Below are 22460 nucleotides of genomic sequence, written 5' to 3'. Positions count from 1 at the left end.
ACATGAGTCTCTGTGAACTCCGAGAGTTGGTGATGGACAGGGAGGCCTGGCGCGCTGTGATTTATGGGGTCGCAAAGAGTGGGACACGACTTAGTGACTGAACTGAACTGAACTCAATTGAGAATTGTATAACTATCACCACAATCAATTTTGGAACATTTTCAACATCTCCCCACCCCCCCCAAAAGAAACCCCATACCCACTAGCATCACCTCCCACTTTACCTAACCCTCCCAGACCTCTGCAGCCACTGCTTTTTGTCTTTATGGATTTGGCTATTCCGGACATTTTACATAAAATTCATGGTCGTTGGTGATTGGCTTCTTTCATTAAGAACCAATGTTTTCAGAATCTAATACTTTTAAAGGTTCATCTATGTCAAAATATTTCTGTTTCTAAATAATATTCAATTGTATGGATATACCATATTTTGTTCATCCCTTTATAAGTTGATGAATCCACCCGTCATCCATTAGGTGCTCAGTCGTGTCTGACTCTTTGGGACCCCGTAGACTGTAGCCCGCCAGGGTCCTCTGTCCATGGGATTCTCTAAGCAACACTGGAGTGGGCAGCCATTCTTTTCTCCAGGGGATTTTCCTGACCCAGGCATCAAACCCAGGTCTCCGCATTGCAGGCAGATTCTTTACCATCTGAGCTACCAGGGAAGCCCCAATGGTTTGGCAATCTTCTCCTCTTGTTTTCCTCTCACTTCTGGGTTTGGTTGTTTTCTAATACTATCAGATTTTCTCTGCAACTAAGAGCTTCTTAAACTCCTGAAAGCTTCAGGCAGTGCTCTGAAAGTCACAGCCTCCGCCCTAACCCAGTAGCACTTATGGAAATACCTCAGTCGTCAGTTTCCCGGAGCTCAGGACAAGTCTAGCGCCACACCCAGACTCGCGGCCCGGGCTTGAACTGAGGCGGGCCACTCAGGGGCCGTTTCTGCCCGCGGAGACACGGTTCCCTATTGGCCAGGCGTGCGCTAGGTCCCGCCTTCCGGAGGTTGCAAAGTTGTCTCCTATCTAACCGTGAGCGGCCACCTCAGTGTGGGGCCGCGAGGATGAGCGCGGGAAGTGGGCTTCAGCAGACGAGCTCCAGGAGGTACGAGAGCCTCCTTCAGCGAGGCCAGGCCAGGAGGCTGGTCGGGAGTCCCTTTGTCCCTTCGTAGCGCTGAAGGGGCGGGGCCGCGCCGGTTCCACCCCGGAAGCGGAAGCGCGGGCACCGCGGGGTCCTGTCCAGTGTGCGCTTGGCTCGTGCGCCAGCCGTTCCTTCCGCCGGTCACATCGCGCCCTCTCTTCTTCCCGTGTCCCCTCGCCGGCCCCGCCATGCTGTCTCTAGATTTTTTGGACGATGTGCGGCGGATGAACAAGCGGCAGGTGAGCTTGGCCGCCCACCGTTCCCCTTGTACCTTCCACTGTTGCCCCGCGGACCTCTGGGCCCCAGTGTGAGGGCCTGAGTGGGTCTGACGCCTGGACTCTTCCATCTCTTTGTGGATTCTGTGTCCAGAGATAGCTTTATCCACTCGCTGTTTTAGCCCTTGGCTGAGACTGGGCCTTCTCCGGGCGGAGCGGGAAGCCTGATCGTCACGTTCCATTGCCCATAATGAGACAGGGAAGCAAGTGCAAACCGTAGGGCTCTTTGTAAGTGGGAGTTGGGGTTGCTTAATGTGTTAGACTGGGTAAGGCGGCAAACTTCAATTGCAGTGACTTCCGATGGATTCCGGCAACTGGGTTTAGTAGTGCACTGCTTCTCTGGCTTCTGGGATGCTCGGGGAGACGGTTATAGGCCCCACAAAAGCCATTCTACGTTGAGCCCGTTGTACAGCTGGGCCCCAGCGGTCTGTACTGACTTCCTGGAACCACCTTCGAGGTCAGAGTTGAAACAGTTACTCTGCTTGCCCTCGAGTCCACTTTAGCGTTAAGGTGTACCTCAGAATATTAGTGGTACAGGGATCTTGAAACTTACATTTCCTGATTTTTGTCCTTAAACCTTACTCCATCCTGAACTTAGAGATCATACTCCGGATACTACTGTTGCAATTATTTGTTGTTGTTGTTGTTTAGTCGTTTCTGTCCTGTCCGACTCTTTTGCGACCCCATGGACAGTAGCCCGCCAGGCTCCTCTGTCCATGGGGTTTCCCAGGCAAGAATACTGGAGTGGGTTGCCATTTCCTTCTCCAGGATATCTTCTCGGATCAGAGATGGAACCCGTGTCTCCTGCATTGGCAGGCAGATTCTTTACCACTGAGACACTTGGGAAGCCCTGTAATTATTTAGTCATTGGAAAAAGTTGCTTCTTTTTGTCTTCAAGGTCAGTAGTGTCTGCAGAGCCTAGTTTTGCTTGCCTCGGACCTTTTTACAGTATTTTGCTGTTAAGAAGGATCCTGATGTCACTGTTAAAGGTTTTTCTCTTGGACTTCTATTTTGCAGTTTATAATTACCATTTAGGGAAGAAAATAGGCACCCTCCCCTTATTCCCCTTCAGACCTCAGCTAGCTCAGTGTTACCTCCTCTTAGACATATTTCCTGCTTCCTTCAGTCATAATTGATCTTTCCTTTTCAAATTGCATGACGTTTATGACTTTATAACATTTAAAATTCTCACTTGAATAGTGTTTTTTCATCCATATCTGAATTTCTAGGTGCCACAGACATTTCTCTGGAAAAATTCTTATTTGGGGCCTCTATTGTTCCCTGTGCTAGGTTCAGTGAGAAAAATGCAAACATAAGTAAGAGACTCTGACCTTCAAGGAGCATCAATATGTAGAAAATGACTAAGGCAGAACAGTCACTATTTTGAGCTCTTGCTATATGTGGAGTGCATTATATACCTGTGAGGTAGGTCATTTTATGCCCATTATACAGGTGAAGAAAATGAGCAGCCTACCAGAGATTGTTAGGAGGGGATGGGAAGGATTGGATTGCATGGGGATGGGGTGAGGAAAAGTTAGAAATGAAGTTTTACCTGCACATAGTATCTGAGGAAAAAATTGATGGTGATTGTAGGTACTGAGGGGTTTCCCTGGTGGCTCAGCGGTAAAGAATCTGCCTGCAATGCAGGAGACTAGGGTTCAGTCCCTGGGTTGGGAAGATCCCCTGGAGGAGGGCATGCCTACCCACTCCAGCGTTCTTGCTTGGAGAATCCCATGGGCAGAGAAGCCTGATGGGCTACACAGTCCATACAGTCGCAAAGAGTTGATTGAACTCCACTCAAGTGACTGAGTATGCATGCATGCATACGTACTGAGAGCTTACTAGATGAAAAGAGGGAAACTAGAAGTTTCATCAAATGTTTGATTAATTTGAGTTGTAATTATTTTTTAACAGAGGAATACTTTAATATAGTAAACTCCATCCATTTTAAGTGTTATCAGCTGAGGGAATCCCCTGACAGTCCAGTGGTTAGGACTCGGCATTATCACTGCTGATGGCCCGGGATCCACCCCTGGTCTGGAAATAAGATTTCAGAAGCCGCCCGGCAAGGCCAGAAAAAAAAAAATGTATCAGTTGATAAGTTTCTACAGTTATATACATACATTACAGTGAAGATATAGAACATTTCTATCACCCACAAGATCCCTTGTAGTTCATCTCTCTAACACTTGGAAACCACTGATTTGCTTTTTGTCAGTATCAATGGGTTTGTTTTATAGAAGTAGAACCAGAGTATGTATTCTTTTGAGCTTTGAGTTTTAATTGATTTTTAACTTGTGTGTGCTAAATCGCTTCAGTCATGTCCAACTCTCTTCATCCCTATGAACTGTAGCCCTCCAGGCCCCCCTGTTTGTTTACTGTATGTAATTTTTTTTCTGTCTGCTTCACAATTTTCAGAATTACAGTGTTTCACTACCTTCATGGCATCCAATAAGCTGTTGGCCAGATTAATGTCTTCTCTCCTGTCCTCAAACTTCAGTAGATCCTATTGTAAGTTAAAGTCCCACGCCCCTTAGAATGGCATTTGCAATAAGTCCTAGTCATTTTACAGTCTGCTCTTTCTCTCTCTCTCTTGTAAACTGGGGTTTAATTTTCCTGCCTATTTCATTTCACTATGTGTATGAACATGGTTCTATTCAAACTTTGTGTACTTAACTGTCTTGAGAACTCCCCTTGTATTATTTCTGAGTCTTTGTGTACTGCCCTAGACTATTCAGTTCAGTCGCCCAGTCGTGTCTGACTCTTTGCGACCCCATGAATCACAGCACTCCAGGCCTCCCTGTCCATCACCAACTCCGGGAGTCTACCCAAACCCATGTCCATCGAGTCGGTGATGCCATCCAGCCATCTCATCCTCTGTCGTCCCCTTCTCCTCCTGCCTCAAATCCTTCCCAGCAGTAGGGTCTTTTCCAATGAGTCAACTCTTCGCATGAGGTGGCCAAAGTACTGAAGTTTCAGCTTCAGCATCAGACCTTCCAATGAACACCCAGGACTGATCTCCTTTAGGATGGATTGGTTGGATCTCCTTGCACTCCAAGGGACTCTCAAGAGTCTTCTTCAGTACCACAGTTCAAAAGCATCAGTTCTTCGGCTCTCAGCTTTCTTCACTGTCCAACTCTCACATTCATACATGACTACTGGAAAAACCATAGCCTTGACTAGATGGACCTTTGTTGGCAAAGTAATGTCTTTGCTTTTAAATATGCTATCCACGTTGGTCATAACTTTCCTTCCAAGGAGTAAGGATCAACTAGAATATTAGGTGATCTCTAGAGCCCTTTTAACTGTTATGTACTATTTTATTTGTCTTCTCCCCTTTACATTGTGGCTCTTTTACTGTAATATCAGAGCACAGCTTTTCTGTGGCTTTCCTTAATCCACAAGCCTTGATTTGTAGTTTGCCCATTTCTGTGGTGTAAATACTTCCACTATGGCCAATTTCAAGCTACTGACATGACATCACTGAATATTGAATTAGGAAGAAATGTAGTAGGATGCAACTATAATTTCCACCTTACAAATAAAATTTAAAAAATAATCTCAAGAACATAGATAATAGTAAAATGTAATAAAATAATTAGAAACTGATGAATTTAGATTATTTGTTAACTTTGTTTGTAAAGTAATTGTACTCATTTTTATAACACTGTGTTTAACAATCAGCTTGCAAGATTTCTCAGAATTTAGCAAGTTGGTTCCATCACTCCTCTAGTTGTAGGTTAATTTCTTGAGGCCCATTGAGATAGCCTTTGTGCGCAGAAAAGCCTGTTTAGAATTCTTGTATTTTTTAAAAAACCTCAATTTATAACGGCTAAAATTTAAAAACTAAGTTCTTAAATCTTTTAGAATCAGTTTTCAAATCTTATCCCATTGAAAGTCTAGCAGCTTTTTTTTTTTGGCACACCACGAGGCCCGTGGGATCTTAGTTTCCCTACCAGGTATTGAACCTGGGCACTTGGCAGTGAAATCACGGGGCCCTGACCACTGGGCTTCCAGGGACTTCCCAGGTCTAGCAAATTTTAAGAATCACTTTTAAGGGCCTTTGAATATTTAGGCTAATTTGTAAACAGACATCTTAAAAACATTACATTTGATTTATAAATTTAAAGAATTTACCTTTTTAAGAAGGTTTGTTGAATAATCAACCTTCTTAAAAAGGAAATTCTTTAAATTTGAATATAATATATAAATAGTAAGCTTTCTGATTAAAAAATAAATCTATAACAATTGTACATTTTGAATTAAAATTGCAAACCTGACCTACTTTAATAGGTCAGATTGTCTTTAAATGTTACAAAAACTTAAGATTCCAAATATGCACAGAGTCCTTAACATAAGAGTATTAACACTACATAATTTCCTTTAAGCATTTCTGTTCTTAATTGTAAATTTTCCTGGAGTGAAAAGATGATTATTTGCTAAATAAGTATGTTATGCCAAATTTTTATATTACTTTTATCTGTAATTCTCTATTTGCTGAGAATTTTTTGTTTTTGTTTTTTGCTGAGAATTCTTAATGACCAGAGGACTTTGGTCAGCCTGATTGGATCCGTGTTTGAACCCTGATGGACTAGTCTGACTGTCACAGAATTTCCTTTTAGTGTCTCCTTAGGTCTTTTCCTTTACTTGATTGAACTTGGCATTTCTTTGGATTTTAATTATCTGTATGTTTTCCTACCAAAATCTGAAGACTTTAAGACTTGGCACAATCCTTTCTTTTGTTGTCTTTCTTTAAAAAAAAAAATATTTTGGCCATGCCCATGAAGCATGTGGGATCTTTGACCAGGAATTGAACCCCTGCCCCCTGCAGTGGAAGGGCAGAGTCTTAACCACAGGACCACCAGGGAAGTCCCTCTTTTTATATCTGTCTTTTAGGATCATTTAACTCTTAATGGCTACTGTAGTGATTTCTGATTGAATTGCAGATATTTTTGGTAACTTTTTCTTTTTAATAAATTGGCCCTCTAGTGAAGCACACAGAAGCCTAGATTCTTCTTAGACTTGGACCTAATATGAGCAAGTGTACTGCAAATAGGACATATATACAACACCGAGGACAGATCCATTACTTTTTTTAATTATTGAAGGCTAATCTGGTCTTGTTTAGGATCGGGAAAATCTTTTTCACCAGCAGGGTATTAAATACAGAGAGTTGTCAACTGGTGAAAGATGCTCGACAGAGAGGACGACAGAGGATGAGATGGCTGGATGGCATCACTGACTCGATGGACGTGAGTCTGAGTGAACTCCGGGAGTTGGTGATGGACAGGGAGGCCTGGCGTGCTGCAATTCATGGGGTTGCAAAGAGTCGGACACGACTGAACGACTGAACTGAACTGAAAAGATGCTCAACCACTAAAATGGATAAAAGAGGACTCGTAAGGGGTTCAGAAATAGTGTGTGCGGAAACCAGTAATTATGCCTTCTAGGATAAGGGAGTCAACAAAGAACTAGCAGAATACCTCCCTCCAAGCCCCTTCCTAACCTGAGATAACAGACTTCTTTGGAGAGGGTGTGGCTGCCACAGGGACATGCAGTGACATTTGCTGGAGCAGTGAGCTGGAACTGATCCATAGAAGCGGCCTACTGAGAGGCTGAGAAATTTGCCAGTGTGTGTGGACAGGAGCCATTCTGTGATGGTATCCGAGGTGAGCACTTGCAGACCTCCTGTATTCAGATCTACTGGCTACCTGGTGAAATACAAACACTCCATGGGAAGAGAAGCCCCTCCCACTCTCTGTCATCTTGCAGCGGCCCTGCAGTGCCTTTGTTAAGAAAAACGTAAATCCTTGAGGCAGTGGGAAAAGGTGCCCTTGTTTACAGGGCTCAGCCTAGTAACACAGAAGGATGGATTTGGCACCGAGAGACAATAAATTTATAATGTCTACTCTTCCACTGTTCTCTCAGGCCAGCCACTTAAGATGATGGAGGACACATAAGACCAGTGAAATTCATGACTGTGTACCCATGTGACCGTTGTGCTTTAATTACCTGTAGAATAAGTTTCCTGATCAGAAGCGGTGTTGTATGGAATATCACAATGAGTCATAGGCATTCTGTAAATTCATGGGTGGTGGTTTTGATGGAAATACTGAAGACAAGGAAGACAGATCTGTGGCTGTGGTGGCTTAATTGCTAAGTTGTGTCCAACTCTCTGTGACCCCATGAACTGTAGCCCATGAAGCTCTTTTGTCCATGGGGTTTCCCAAGCAAGAATATTGGAGCGGGTTGCCATTTCCTTCCTCAGGGGATCTTCCTGACCCAGAGATCAAACCCAGGTCTCCTGCACTGCAGGGAGATTCTTTACTGGTGAGCCACTAGGGAAGCCCTCTGTATCGAGTCTATTCTAGAAAGCAGAAAGTGTCAGGAATGGTGGCATTGTTGGTCTTTGCATTTGGCAGTCTAGGCACTCAACATTGGCTAGAACCAAGTTGGTCTTGGTGAGTGAAAGTCCATGTTGCTAACCTTCATCTTGGCTGCTATAGCCACTTGACCATGAGTCCATTGGTTAAGAGACATGGGTGGCTGGGGAAAGAGGCTGACTGACACTGTGATACACTGCACTACACGTTAAATTATGGTTTGAATCTAGAGAATCACTTCAGTAAGAAGAAAGGAGAGGACAGCAAGAGCCAAGCCAGATCATGGAAGGCCCTCTGTACTTAGGGGTTTGGAATTTATCCTATAGGTGGTAAGAGAAGATTTTGAGCAGACAGCTCAATAATTTTATTTTCACTTTATGAACAATAATTATATATTGGTGGATGAATTAGAAAGATGTACTAGAGATAGAACTGTTGGATTGCCTCAGTAGTCTGGATAAGTGGAGATGAGATGTAAAGTAAGGCAGTAGTCATAGAAATAAAGCCAGTGGGTTGGATGTGAGAGATGTTGGGAAGGTAAAATTTAGAGGACTTACATGGATGGTGGGACTAATCACTAAGCTAGAGTATATGGAGGGAGGTAGAGGAAAAGGATTGAGTTCAGCTGTGTAAGGGTTGAATTTAAAGCGTCTATGTAACACCTAGGTGATTTTTAGTAAATAACTAGATATACTTACCAATTGTATAGAATTGATCTGGTCTGGAGAAGAGATTTGGGTGATATATGCTGATATGTGATGATTGAATCTATGAATAAACAAGACTGCAGAGTGGAAAGAGAAAAGGGCAAAGGTTGGACTCCTAGAACACTTTTATTTATTGGGATGTCAGAGAAGAGGTCAGGTTCTGAGGTTGGTGACACAGAAACCAAGGGATCAGGGAGTGAGAAAAAGTTAATCAAGTGCCAAGTGTCTCAGAAAAACAAGGTAGTTAAAATAAGATCATAGACTCCCTCCTCCTGCTTTTTAATGAATAAATAGTTGATGTATTTACATTGTTCTCCCCCACCCTCACAAAAAGTGAAAGTCACTTTTTCCTATAGTCTTGCCAGCATTGTGTTTTCAGACTTTTAGATTTTTTCCATTCTAATAAATGAAAAGTGGTATATCAGGACAGCTTACTTGTATTTTGCTCATTATGAGTTTGGTTGAGCATATTTTCATGTGATTTTGGAGTTTATATTTCATTTTCCATGAGCTAGCAGTTCATAACACTTTGCCTATTTTCCTTTTGGATCATTGTTATTGATTTCTAGGATCTCTTTATAGGACGATTAGTCTTTTGTTTTATATGTATATAGTAAATATTTTCTCCCAGTTTGTCATTTGTCTTTTGATTTAGCTTATAGTATAATTTGCCATGCATAATTGTTGGGTTTTTTTTTTTTTGGTTATTTGCTCTTTATATTGTTTTGGGTAGTCAAATTTACCATTTTTTCTTCATGGCTCCTGGATTTCAGGTCAATTTAAAAAATTTCCCTTACTCCAAGGCTTTTGTACCTTTTTTTTTTTTTTTTGGTGTGGACCATTTTTAAAATCTTTATTGAATGTTTTGCAATATTGCTTCTGTTTTATCTTTTGGCCACAAGGCATATGGGATCTTAGCTCCCCGAGCAGGGATCGAACCCGCACCCCCTGTGTTGGAAGGTGGCTAACCACTGTGTTAACCCCTTGTATTCACCACTGGACCTCCAGGGACGTCCTGGCCTTTCCCACTTTGTTTTCTTCTGTTACTTTTGTAAATATGTGCCTTTAAAAAAAAACAACACTTTATTGGCATATAATGTATAAAATTCACCCATTTTAAGTGTAGAGTTCATGGGTTTTAGTAAATTTATAGGGCTATGCACCTATCACCACAGTCCATTTGTAGGATATTTTCATTATCCCAAAAGATCCTGTGTGTCCTTTTAGTCAATGCCTATTTCCACTCCCAGCCCCAGACATCCACTAATCTGCTTTGAATCTCTATAATTTACCTTTACTAGATATTTTATTTATTTTTTATTTATTTTTTTTAAATTTTATTTTTAAACTTTACATAATTGTATTAGTTTTGCCAAATATCAAAATGAATCTAGATATTTTATTATTTTATTTAATTTTTTTTATCAACAATTGGCTTTTAGTAAATCGAAGCAGACATTTTATATAAATGGAATCCTGTAAAATTCAACAAAATCCTTTTGTAGCTGGTTGTTTTCATTTCACATAATTTTGTAAAATTGTGGTGAAATACACTTAACAAAATTTTCTATCCTAACCATTTTTACTTTATTTATTTTTTAAATTGAAATGTAGTCGATTAACAATGTTGTGTTAGTTGCAGGTGTATAGCAAAGAGATTCAGTTACACATATATATATATGTCTTCTTTTTCAGAGTCAAATTGGTTTGTTTTTCTTTACTGTTTTTCTGTTTTCTACTTCACTTATTTCTACTCCTAATTTTAGTATTTCTTTTCTGTGAGTTACTTTGGATTTCATTTGAGTTTTCCTAGTGTTTTAAGTTGGAAACTTAATTTGGGAAATCTACAAATATTTGAAAATTAAACAGTGCATTTCTAAATAACTCATGGGTCAAAGGAGAATCACAGGGAAATTGCAAAATATTTTGAACTGAATATAAACCAAAACACAACTTATAATTTGAGACCTTTCTGTTTTTCTTAACATAGGATTTACTGCTATAAAATTCCCTCTACATACTATCAGTGCATCCCACAGATTTTGAAATGTATTTTTATTCTCTTTTGATTTCTTCTACCATGGGTGATTTTAGAAGTATATTATTTGATTTCTAAACATTTGGGGGTATCTTTGTGTTACTGATTTCTATTTTCGTGCCATTGTGATTGGAGAATACTCTTCGCATAATTCAAATTCCTTTCTATTTATTGAGACTTGTTTTGTGGTCTTGAATATGGTCTGTCTTTCTGAACAGTCTGTGTGTACTTAAAAGGAATGTGTATCTGCTCTTGTTGGACAGAAGGTTCTGTAAATATCAGGTCAAATTTGTTGGTAGTGTTGTTCAAATCTTTTCTATGCTTATTGATTTTTTTTTTTAATCTTCTTGCTGTATCAGTTATTGAGAGGGGATATTGACATTTTGGACTGTAACTGTGAGTTTGTCTATTTCTTCAATTCTTTTCCATTATGTTTTATCACAAGATACTGAATATAGTTCCCTGTGCTGTACATTAGGACCTGGTTATCCATTCTGAATGTAATGGTTTGCATCTACCAAACCCCAAACTTCAGTCCATCCCTCCCTCTCCCTCTGCTTCTTGGGGGAGAGTGTATTCTTTATGTCTGTGAGCCAGTTTGTGTTTTAAATAGGTTCATTTGTGCCATATTTTAGATTCCACATATAAGTGATATCATTTCATATTTGTTTTTCTCTTTCTGACTTAACTTCACTTGGTATGATAATCTCTAGCTGCATCTTGAAATAGTTTTTTATTACCATGACTTTAGTTTCACTAAACTTTTCTTTGTGATGTCTGCTGCTGCTACTGCTGCTAAGTCGCTTCAGTCGTGTCCGACTCTGTGCGACCCCATAGACGGCAGCCCACCAGGCTCCCCTGTCCCTGGGATTCTCCAGGCAAGAACGCTGGAGTGGGTCGCCATTTCCTTCTCAAGAGCATGAAAGTGAAAAGTCAAAGTGAAGTCGCTCAGTCGTGTCCGACTCTCGGCGACCCCATGGACTGCAGCCTACCAGGCTCCTCCGTCCATGGGAGTTTCCAGGCGAGAGTACTGGAGTGGGTTGCCATGTCTAATCTGCTGTTATTCCATTTTGTGTGGTCATCAGGCAAGATTGGGTACATGCAAAGTGATATGGCCATAGCCAGCCTGTGTGGTTTTCATTTCGGACGTTTTCTTTTTCATCTCTAGAGGTTTGAGTTGGGTCTTGGACATATTTTCTATCATCCAAGTCTCTAATGTGCTCAGTCTTTCCCCTACCATCTTCTTTGTTTTTAATTCTGGCTGAGCCACACAGCTTATGGGATCTTAGTTCCCCAACCAGGGATTGAACCTGGGCTGCGGCAGTGAAAGCACTGAGTCCTTACCACTGGACCACCAGGGAATTCCCGATTCAAGGCTTTTTAAAAAGGCTTTGTTAGGCAAGTCCACAGCAGCCTTTAGTCCAAGGTTAATTTTTCACCGCAACTAAACAGTAACTTTTGAGTATGCTATCCAAAACATTTCTACTCTGGCCAGTGGAAATAAATTATTCCTGCCCCATATGAGCTTTTAGAATTGTTCTGTTGCTCCTTTTAGATGGTTCTTTAGATGATTTACTTCCCTTAAATGCATGTGCTAATCCTTGCTGATCATCACTCAGCTGAAGACTTGAGAAGAGAGGCTGCATAGATCTTTGTATAGTTCTCATTTCTGTAATGCCTTACAGTCAAAGCTGCCTTCGTCTCCCCAGACTCCCAGTTCTTTGTTTTCAAGTCAGGAGACTTGTAGGCTCTGGCTACATTTCCATTTTGCCCTGTGGCCTGGAAACCATCCAGTCTGTAAGTTGGGGCTTTTGTAGGGATCACCTTGTTTCTCCTTTCATAGTCCTATGCTACCTGGACACAGTCACATGTCCAGTGTCTGAAAACCTTTGTTCATATATTTTATCTAGTGTTTTAATTATTTTAGGCAGCAAGGTAAATTTGATCCCTTTTTCTCCAACTTGGCCTGAATAACATGTTTGTTTGGGTTTTTTTTTAACTTTTTTATTTTGTATTGGGATATAGCTGATTAACAAACAATGTCGTGATAGTTTCAAGTGGATGGCAAAGGAACTCAGCCATAAATATACATGTATCCATGCTCCCCTAAGCTCCCCTCCTATCCAGGCTGCCCCATAACATTAAGTAAATAGCATATTCTTGAGATTCATCTATGTTGTGTGTTTCAATAATTCATTCATTTCTATTCCTGAGTAGTTTTCCATCATTTGGAAATAATGTTGTAATTTATTTATTCACCTGTTGATGGACATTTGGGTTGTTTTTTTTTTCCAATTTGAGCTATTATGAATGAAACTACTATACAAGTGTTGCGTGGATATGTTTTCATTTGTCAGATTTTAAAGAAATTTAATGGATTTTTAAAAATGAAAGTCGTCTTATGCCTGTTTAGACAAATCAGGAATTTTTCTTACTGTTACCATTTAAGACCCTCACTGGGACTATCAGTGACTTTACGTATTGGACCATAATAAGTGTCCATTCTGAATACGCTTCAGTTTTTCAGTGCCATAAGTTTTACTTGTAGCTGCTGTCAGTGTATTTGCTTCTAACACCCTAGTTTCTAACTGCTGCTTCTATGAATTAGAAACCAGGGGAATTGTGATTATGAATTAATAAGTCTCTTAAGTTTGAGGTCTCAAAATAAGTAGAATTTAAGACTTAAGCCAACCGCTATTTTGTAGCTCTCAGATACATTTTTGCTTCCATGGTCATGTTTGTCTTCCCTTGAGATTACTAGAAGTCTGACTCCTATGAAAACACTCTATTTGTTGAACCTAAAGTATCTCTTACGAGAATAGGAAATATAATGGTGTGTAACTAATAAGTGCAAGTATATAACTTCCAAATTTGTTGTTTAGTCACTAAGTCGTTTCTGACTCTTTTGCAACCCCATGGACTGTACCCACTAGGCTCCTTTGTCCATGAGATTTCCCAGGCAAGAATACTAGAGTGGGTGGCTATTTCTTTTTCTAAGGGATCTTCCTGATCCAGGACTTGAACCTGCGTATCCTGCATTGGCAGGCGGGTTCTTTACCACTGAGCCACCATGGAAGCCCCAACTTCCATTTTAGAACTTGTTAAATTATAAAATTTAAATTTACTATCAGCTTAATTTTGCTGAATTTTCTGTTGTAGGTTTTTTTCAAATTCTTGTTATTTATTACTTACTGTGTATTTTAAATTATGTAGATTATTCTAGTCATGGAACTTTATGGGAAAGTCTCTACACACTACTTCCTAAAAGTGCAAAAGAAAAATAGCACACATAAATCCTTATGCCATAGCTACAAAGAGATATTACATAGAGCTTTGACTGGTTTTTAATAACATTCTTTAATTTTGAACACTGAAGAACGTAATGTTCCAGCCATTTCATAGAAAAAATAATGGGGCTATTCAGTTCTGTGATTGTTACTCTACATACGTCACAATGTCCTGTTAGTAGCTTGCAGTGGCCAAATGGTATGAGAAGGTTAGGTAGCTGCCACCTTACTTCGGTCGATACCCAAAATACTTCTTTCTCTACATGCATCTGTACATTCGTTAGCATTCAGATACAGTGGTGAAGAAAGCAGGGGCTTTTGAGTAAAGGTTTTTGTCATGGAAAAGGGGAGAAGAGAGTGAAAAATCCGGTACTTTCAAACTTTTGCTCAGGCAGAATATTTGTTTTCGCAGATAGTGTGCTTGTCTAGGTTTTGACAGTCACACACTGACTCAAGTGTACAAGCAGGCATCTTTTAAGGAACATTGATAGTTATACATAGTGAGAGACTCAACCTCTTTCTCTATTGTTGAGGTTGCTCCTGATGATTGGATACATGTCACAACAATGATTGTGTAGTGAAAATAGGATTACATGTCTAAGGAAAAAGAGAAGAGTGATGATAGTGACTTCCTTGCAGGGACAGAGAAAATCAGGATTTTTTAAATCTTTCATTTTTCTTTTAGAGAACAGCTACTTTAGGGACTTCTGTCATAGCCTAGTGGTTAAGAATCTGCCCTCAGTGGCAGGGGGCACAGCGTCCATCCCTGGGTGGGGAACTAAGATCCCACATGCTACAGGGTGCAGCCAAAAAAAAACCCAACCAGTTATTTTATTAGCTATCCCACACCTGTTCTGACAATGCTACATCTGTGCCCTTCTGGAAACAGAAAGCTTTTCCTCAGCAAAACAGATTTGAACTGACTGACATGTAGCTATTTTTAGCTTTATTTATTTCAGTATGTTTTTTATGTTTTGCTGCAGAAATATTAATAGGCTTGATTATAGGATATTGCCTGCTCGGGGTGTTATGTACTATATGGTATGTTCGGGTATTATCTTTTCAAAATCTGGCCAATTCTGAATTATGAAGCCTTTCTGACCCCCAAGGGTTTTAAATAAGGGATCATGAAACTATGTTTTGTAGTTTTTATAGAATCCCACAGCCCTTCCTTCAGTGACTCTGGATTGTGGCCCTTAATAATCTTTTGCCCTAACCAGTAGTGTATATAGATGACTTTCTTAGCATGGGAGGTTTGGAAAATAGAGCCTCTTGCTGAATTCCTGGCTGCCGATCCACGAGCTGACCACAGTCACTTCTTAAAAGCTAGTTTTTCTATCCTTAGCCTCTCTGACTCTACTTCCTTAAATCTGTCTTTGGAATAAAAAGACTATTTTTTGTCTTTTCAAAAAATAATATAAAACAAGTGGTTTGGCTTTGACAAAGTCATTTCCTCTCTGTGAGACTAAGTTTCATCACCTACAAAATGAGGGTTCAGGTTAAACGTCATTGAATAGCCTGTAATTATCAAGGGCTATGTATTGTACAAAAGTAAGTCCTAGAGGAGTTTCGAAGCACAGGTACATTGCTGTTGGCTGGTGTGTGCCGTGAATGTGATGGAATTTAAGCTGAATGGTTGTGAAGCCCAAATGAAATAATTTATGTGAGAAGTTCTGAAAATGATGTTTTCATATGAATGTAATGTGTTTTAGCAAACAAAGCGGAGCAGGATTCTTTGGGTAGGTTGAGGGGCTGTACTGGGATGTGCTAATGGGGTAATTATTACATGGTTTGAAAGGCAGTCTCTGGGACTTCCCTGGGGTTCAGTGGCTAAGCGTCTGCACTCCCAGTGTAGGGGACCTGGGTTCAATCCCTGGTCAGGGAACTAGATCACACATGCCACAACTAAGACCCAGTACAGCCAAAAAAATAAATAAAAATTTAAAAGAAGTGTGCGAACTTCAGGTACCCTAATAGTACTACTTGAAACTTTAAAATTGATACTGCTCTTGGTTGCTTTCCTCTGTTGGGCTAACTATGGATCTGATCTCTTTTCTTGTTCTTACAGCTCTATTATCAAGTCCTAAATTTTGGAATGATTGTCTCCTCGGCACTAATGATCTGGAAGGGGTTAATGGTCATAACTGGAAGTGAAAGTCCAATTGTAGTGGTGCTCAGGTAACAATTAATTTTTCTTTTCAAGACATGGAGTTGCATGGCATAACTTGGGAGAGAAACTGAGATGTTGAATAACGGATATATCATTCCTTTAGACATTACTGTTTCCCAGAAGAGGGCCTGGAAGAAAATTTGTTTTTCTTTCTCAGTTGTGAGAAATTCTCAATTTTGTCAGGAGCTTTCCATTCAGATCCCAAAGGGCTCATGACTTTTCCATGAAATGTTTACCGTATGAGCTTTATTTTTGGCACATCTGTTAAGAAAGTGCTTCAGTATAGTTTATTTTCCCGAAATCCTTCTGTCTTCTTATGTTTTTTACTTTAGTCTATCAGGGCTGATGGTGGTTTAGTTGCTCAGTCGTGTCCGACTCTTTGTGACCCCATGGACTGTTGTAGCCTGCCAGGCTCCTCTGTCCATGGGATTTTCCAGGCAAGAATACTGGAGTGAGTTGCCATTTTCTTCTCCAATCAGGGCTGATACTTAGTTGTTAATTTACAAGATCATATATCATCTTCATAAATTAAGACTTCTTCTGCAGCATGTTCTCAGTGTCAGTACAGAAGCCTCACTAATTATTTCCATGTTTCATGCTGACCTTTAAATATCACTTCTAAATAGACTTCAGGAATTTTGAATGTATTAATGCCATCTCTTAAAGTGACAAATAGTACTGATTTTTCCTTCCCTATCCTTGTACTCATATTCTTAATGATTTTAAAAACTTAATTTAGTAACTCATTTTTGGAGAATTAACACTTGGTTATTTAATTGAATCATTATAATTTGGTCTTATTTGAATCTTAATTATGTAAACTGTCTCAAGTATTTTCTGGGGATAATAAAGTATAAATATAAAATAAATTGAATCATTAACATTACCTAGAGTCTAGATAATAGTACATTAGTCTTAACAAGAAGAATTTGACTCTGACTGTCTTACTAGGCTATACTTCCAGCAGTTAAGTGCTTGGAAGCACTGGGTCTCCAGTGTCTTCCTCCTCCCTTGCTAACACTCATACGCGCACCCTCGGTCTGTCTTTATTACTAATCAAATGCAATTGTGATTTTAAAGATCCAGTGAAACGTCTGGATTTTATTATCTTGGAAAGCACTTAATGTATTGTTCTAGGAGTATGGAGACTTGGGTCTTTAGCTCTTTCATTGTCTTTCCTACAACCTTGGGGAAGTCTCTTACAGACTGAATCATAGCTTCCTCATCTAGAAAATGAAGGCTAGACAGAGATGTTCCAGGTCTAAAATTGTGTGGCCCTAAGTTCATGGACAGTTTTGAATTCAGTAAGTGTTCAAACGCTAATGGAAGGAGAAGCCACACTAATTGTCGCTGTGGGGAAAAGCTGTAGAGAGAAGGCCCAGGAGGCTTCTGGACATTCCTCTGGGATTATTTCAGATTGAGTTCCATTCAGTGGAGATGCTTAAGGACAGTCTAATTACCTTTAAACTGGAATGATGGAGTGAATAGGGGATTGTACTAAATACCTGCTCCACACTTTGGTGGTCCTGAAAATATCAGCTGGGATTTAAAAGGCATGTTTGGATAAGTTTTTGGTAGCTAGGTTATTCATATATTAAACTTTTCTGATTGTCAACGTGGAGTAAAAAAAAAATGAAAAGAGACCAGGTCAAGAGAGCATCTGGTCAAGACTAGTGGGAGTAGTCATTAGAGAAAAGGTAAATTACGTGATTTTATGAAACTTCAAGGAATATAATTTTTACCTAGATCCAAATGTACCTCCAAGGACTCAGGCCACCTGAAAATCCACTTTTAGGACTTTTGTGAAACTATTGGGAATAAAGACAAATACTTATTATTTATTTTATTTACTGAAGTTTCAGGGAACATTCAAAACTGATTTTTTTCCCCCTTTGTGACACTGAAGTCAGTTTTATTTTTATTTATGTATAAATATGTTTATGCTGCATGGCTTTCAGGATCTTGGTTCCCTGACAGAGGATTGAACCTAGGCCCCCTACAGTGGAAGAGTCCAAACCATGGACCTCCAGGAAATTCCGCAGTTTAATTTATATAAATTATATATGACCTCTTACAAAATTGATTAATGATGTATTATATTTAAAAGTATAGTTTGATCAGATAATAAATAGTAAGAAGTCTACTAATTATTTAATTTTTTAAAAGTTTCTTTAATAATTATTTCCTTAATAATCCTTTTCACTACATGCTTTTTATCTGTTTTGAATTGCCATCTATATCTGGATTCTTAAATCTTTTTTTTTCCTCATCCAACTTTATCCCCTGAATCTACACTCTTGTTTTCATCCTACGCTAACATCTCTACCTAGATGTTGACCAGGCACTTGACACTCCACCAATAAAAGTGAAATTCATCTTCTTTTCCCAAAAACCTGTTCTTCTTCCTCCTAGTTTTGTGACTGTCACGACCGACCATCTGCTCAGTTGCCAGTGTTAAAAACCTAAGAGTCATTCTTGTTCCCCTTCTGTCATAATCCAATTGACCATCAGATTTGTTGTTTTCCCTCCCTCTATTCTGCCCTTTTATAGCTGTCCTCCCTGCTGTTGTTCTATTTCAGGCCCTCATCATTTCCTGCTTGGGCTATTGTAGTGACCTTTAAAAAAAAATGCTTTTATAATAAAAATTTTAAAACACTTAATATATTTTCATGATATGAAATTTTGAAAACACAAAAAATCTAGATGAAACTACGTCACCTGTAGTTCTGGGATATAATCACTATTAACATTTTAGTCTCTTTTTCATGTATGTTATTTCTTACATAATTGAGGTAACTCTACATGTATTCTTTTTCAGTCTTTTCCCCTTATCATTTTCCAGTGTGCATGTTTTAATAATACTTAATAATTGCCAAGTATTCAGTTGTAGATAATACCCTGGACAAGTGGTCTCCCAATTTACCTTCTCATCTTTTCCATATATTCATGACTCCAATAAATATTTGAATGTCTTCTGTGAACTCTGTAGCTTCTGAAGTGATTTTTTTTTTAAGTGCAAATGTGATCATGATAACTCCTCGCTTAAAGTTCTGGAGTATCTCAGAGGCAATTTAGCACAGTGAGAGTAGACTCCCTTGGTTTAATTCCCTCTTTTATAATTTTTTTTTTTTAACTAATAACTCTAGGCCAGTCTAAGCCTCAGTCTTCTTATCTATAAAGTTAGGATAATTATAGTACCTACATCGTAGAATTGTTCTGAAGATTGTTTGAAATAAAGAAACACCACTTAGAATTAGCACTTTGTATATAAGTGCTCGATAAAGCTGAGTCATTGAACCAGAACAACTCAACTTTTATCTGTTTTATTTATATAATTTTCAAGCAAGGTTTTATTTGAACCAAGGATGTCACTGATTTTTTAAAAAATCAACCAAAATAAAAACTTGAAAATTTCATGTCTAGAATACCTTCTATATTTTCACCAAACACGTGTTTCATCTTTTGTCTGAACACCTTCTGAGAAAGGGAATTGATTGCCCCATGAGGAAGCTTAACAGAAGTTTTAAGAATAAACATTGTGCTGAAAAATCCATATTTCTAGTTAGCCCCCAAATTTGCCCGTGTTTGAATCACCTTGGATCTTTACAGAATATTGGTTTGATGCCTACTTCTCATCCTCAGACATTCTGATTTACGTGGTTTGGGACAAGGCCTGGGCGGGGACTTTTAAGTTTCTCTGGTGATTCTCGTGTGCGACCGGATTTGGGAGCCGCTGCTGTACTGCCTTGTGTATAGAGGACCAGAGTCTTCAGACAGAAGTATTTGAACCTTGTCATTATTCTTGTGTTGAATTTTATTCCTTGTCTATCCATTTTTTCCTTATTAAACTTATGCTATGCTAAGTCGCTTCAGTCGTGTCTGACTCTGCGCCACCCCATAGATGGCAGCCCACCAGGCTCCGCCATCTCTGGGATCCTCCAGGCAAGAACACTGGAGTGGGTTGCCATTTCCTTCTCCGATGCATGAAAGTGAAAAGTGAAAGGGAAGTCACTCAGTCGTGTCCGACTCCTAGCGACCCCGTGGACTGCAGCCTACCAGGCTCCTCTGTCCATGGGATTTTCCAGGCAAGAGTGCTGGAGTGGGGTGCAGTTATTGACAATTAGAGCTTGAGTTTCTAAAATACTGATGCACTATTTCATTATAGAAACAAAAGTTTCATCAAGTAGTGCAAATATCTTAGGACCGTTGAAGGACTTGGTATAAGGTAGAACGGGTGAAAGGTAAGAAGACACTCTAAAAGTTTGTAACCACTAAGTACCATGAAATTGAATTTCTTTGCTCGTTTTTGAAATTCTTAGGCAAAAATCTCCGCTTTCGTCCTTGGTTTTCTTTCTTGTTTTTCTTTTTTAAATAAATCAGTTGATAGCACAAGCATTATCTCTGTAGCTGACTGTCCTTGACTTGATGAGCTGTTTTTCTCCTTGTTGGATTGAAACCATAAGGTCATCTTGCTCTGTATCTTTATAAATGGCAGAAGAAGATGATCTTGTTCTCATTTGAATATTTGAATATCTTTAGTGTTTTCAGATGGAAAATAAGGGCAGGGATTATAAAGTTCATTCTTTTATATTCTGTTTTGAAATTTTAAAAGGTTAAGGAATTAGTAACATTGCCCTTTTCAAAATGTAAGTTCTTTTGAATAGTAATGGTTGAAATGGAACTAGTTAACTAAAGGAAACCTTTAGTATAACTAATTAGTATAAAGAAACCTTTTTTGGAGGACAGTACACATGTATGTTGATACATTTGTTAAGGTATTAAGTATATTACAAAGGTGATAACTTTTGTTGAATATCTAACTTTGAAAATAAATTTAATCTCAGACATTCTTTTGTTGTTATATTCTTTTTTCCCTCCCAGTGGCAGCATGGAACCTGCATTTCATAGAGGAGATCTTCTCTTTCTAACAAATCGAGTTGAAGATCCCATACGAGTGGGAGAAATTGTTGTTTTTAGGATAGAAGGAAGAGAGATTCCTATAGTTCACCGAGTCTTGAAGATTCATGAAAAGTATGTGCAAACTATATCTTCTCTATTTTAAAATATGTTTATGTTTTAGTTTTTACAGTATTTCACTTTGATAGCCTAAAGATTTAAGAAAGGGTGGGGAACTCCTAGGTCCTTCTTCCAGTCCATTTTTATGAACTTCTTTTGGTGACATTTGGAAAACTAAATACTAATTCATCTGTTTCCCTGAGGGCTTTTCTGGAGGTTTTTCTTGGATCTCTTCTACTTCCCAACCAGATCAGTGACCCTGTATATCATCCCAGAAAAAAACATCACATAAAGATTGATCCCAAACAAGGATCTTCTTATATAATGGGTGAGGTAGCCCTAATCTTTCAAAAGTAAACCTTTAAGGCAATCTCACAGACATTTTAAGAATAAATTTATCAACTTTTTCAAAATTCCAAAGAAAACTTTTGAAATCTGAAATTATTTATTCTTGTAAATGTAGACTTGGATTTTAGAATTGAAGAGAACATATGTAAGACCTTTAGAATTCACTGGAGGTGGAGGAGGGGTGTAACAATGAGCAAAAGCTGTCACGTCTCAGGTCTCAGTTTCCCTGGCTGTGATAGAAGTTCAGGAAGATGAGCTCTGGGTTCTTAGCCTGTGCTCCCTGTGCAACTACATATTCTCACCCCGTCCCTTTCAAATCTATAACATTCCTAGTTAGAAGGGAAAGAAGGAAGGAAATGGAGGAAAAGGGAGTGTCCTGGAGAACATATTAGAGGGAGGTAAAGCAGTGGGAGTGATGTAGGTTCTTGAGTATGAGGAAGCCCTAAATAAATTCTTCCTCATTCTTAAACCCTCTCAAGTAGTTTATATTCGCCACTTAAAATAGAGGGAACCATCCCCTGTTGCTTTTTGAAGATCATTGTAAACATTCCAGCTTAGAAGAGTTCTTTCTTCATTAATGAAATAAAGATCTGACTGTTCTTCTCTTTCTATACCTCAGTATATTGAGAGATTATAATTTTTTGAAAATATTTTATTTATTTGGCTACACTGGGCTTTAGTTGCAGCACGTGGGATCTAGTTCCCTGACCAGGGATGGAACCCAGACCCCCTGCATTGCGAACACGGAGTCTTAGCCCCTGGACCACCAGGGAAGTCCCAAGATTATAATTTTTAAATGGCATTCTATTAGTGACTTGGAAGGAATAACTTAGTTTTTTTTTTTTTTTTTTAAGAATCATGAAGGTTTATTCAGTACAGGTAGTGTTTTCCAAATTCTCAAAGTGTATTTGTGTTTTTTGTTCTCAGCACTGCCTTTTGTGAACATATCAGGACCAACTTTCCCCTAGATTTATCAGAGAAAACCAGACCCTGCTTTGGGTAGAGCAGAAGTTGTACATTTTTATATGTGATCCTTTGAAATGGAGTTTTTTATTTTAAAAAAGTTATCTTAGGTAGGAGGTTCAAGAGGGAGGGGGCATAC

At 39.1% G+C, this 22460-nt stretch overlaps 1 protein-coding gene across 4 annotated transcripts in view; it reads left to right on the top strand.

Moving 5' to 3' along the window:
- The window catches only part of SEC11A (SEC11 homolog A, signal peptidase complex subunit), a 37457-nt gene that overhangs the window by 3492 nt on the left and 11505 nt on the right, over window positions 1-22460 (top strand). The window contains exons 1-3 of one of the 4 annotated variants that reach the window (XM_055555505.1): window positions 951-1098; window positions 15893-16002; window positions 20876-21025. In XM_055555505.1, the coding sequence (XP_055411480.1) occupies window positions 15920-16002; window positions 20876-21025 (233 nt within the window). In that variant the 5' untranslated portion in view covers window positions 951-1098; window positions 15893-15919. The other 3 variants (XM_055555504.1, XM_055555506.1, XM_055555507.1) reach the window with 3 other exon arrangements.

This window comes from Bubalus kerabau, chromosome 19, assembly GCF_029407905.1.
Source record: "Bubalus kerabau isolate K-KA32 ecotype Philippines breed swamp buffalo chromosome 19, PCC_UOA_SB_1v2, whole genome shotgun sequence".
NCBI lineage: Eukaryota > Metazoa > Chordata > Mammalia > Artiodactyla > Bovidae > Bubalus > Bubalus kerabau.
This window is presented reverse-complemented; position numbering and strand designations above follow the sequence as displayed.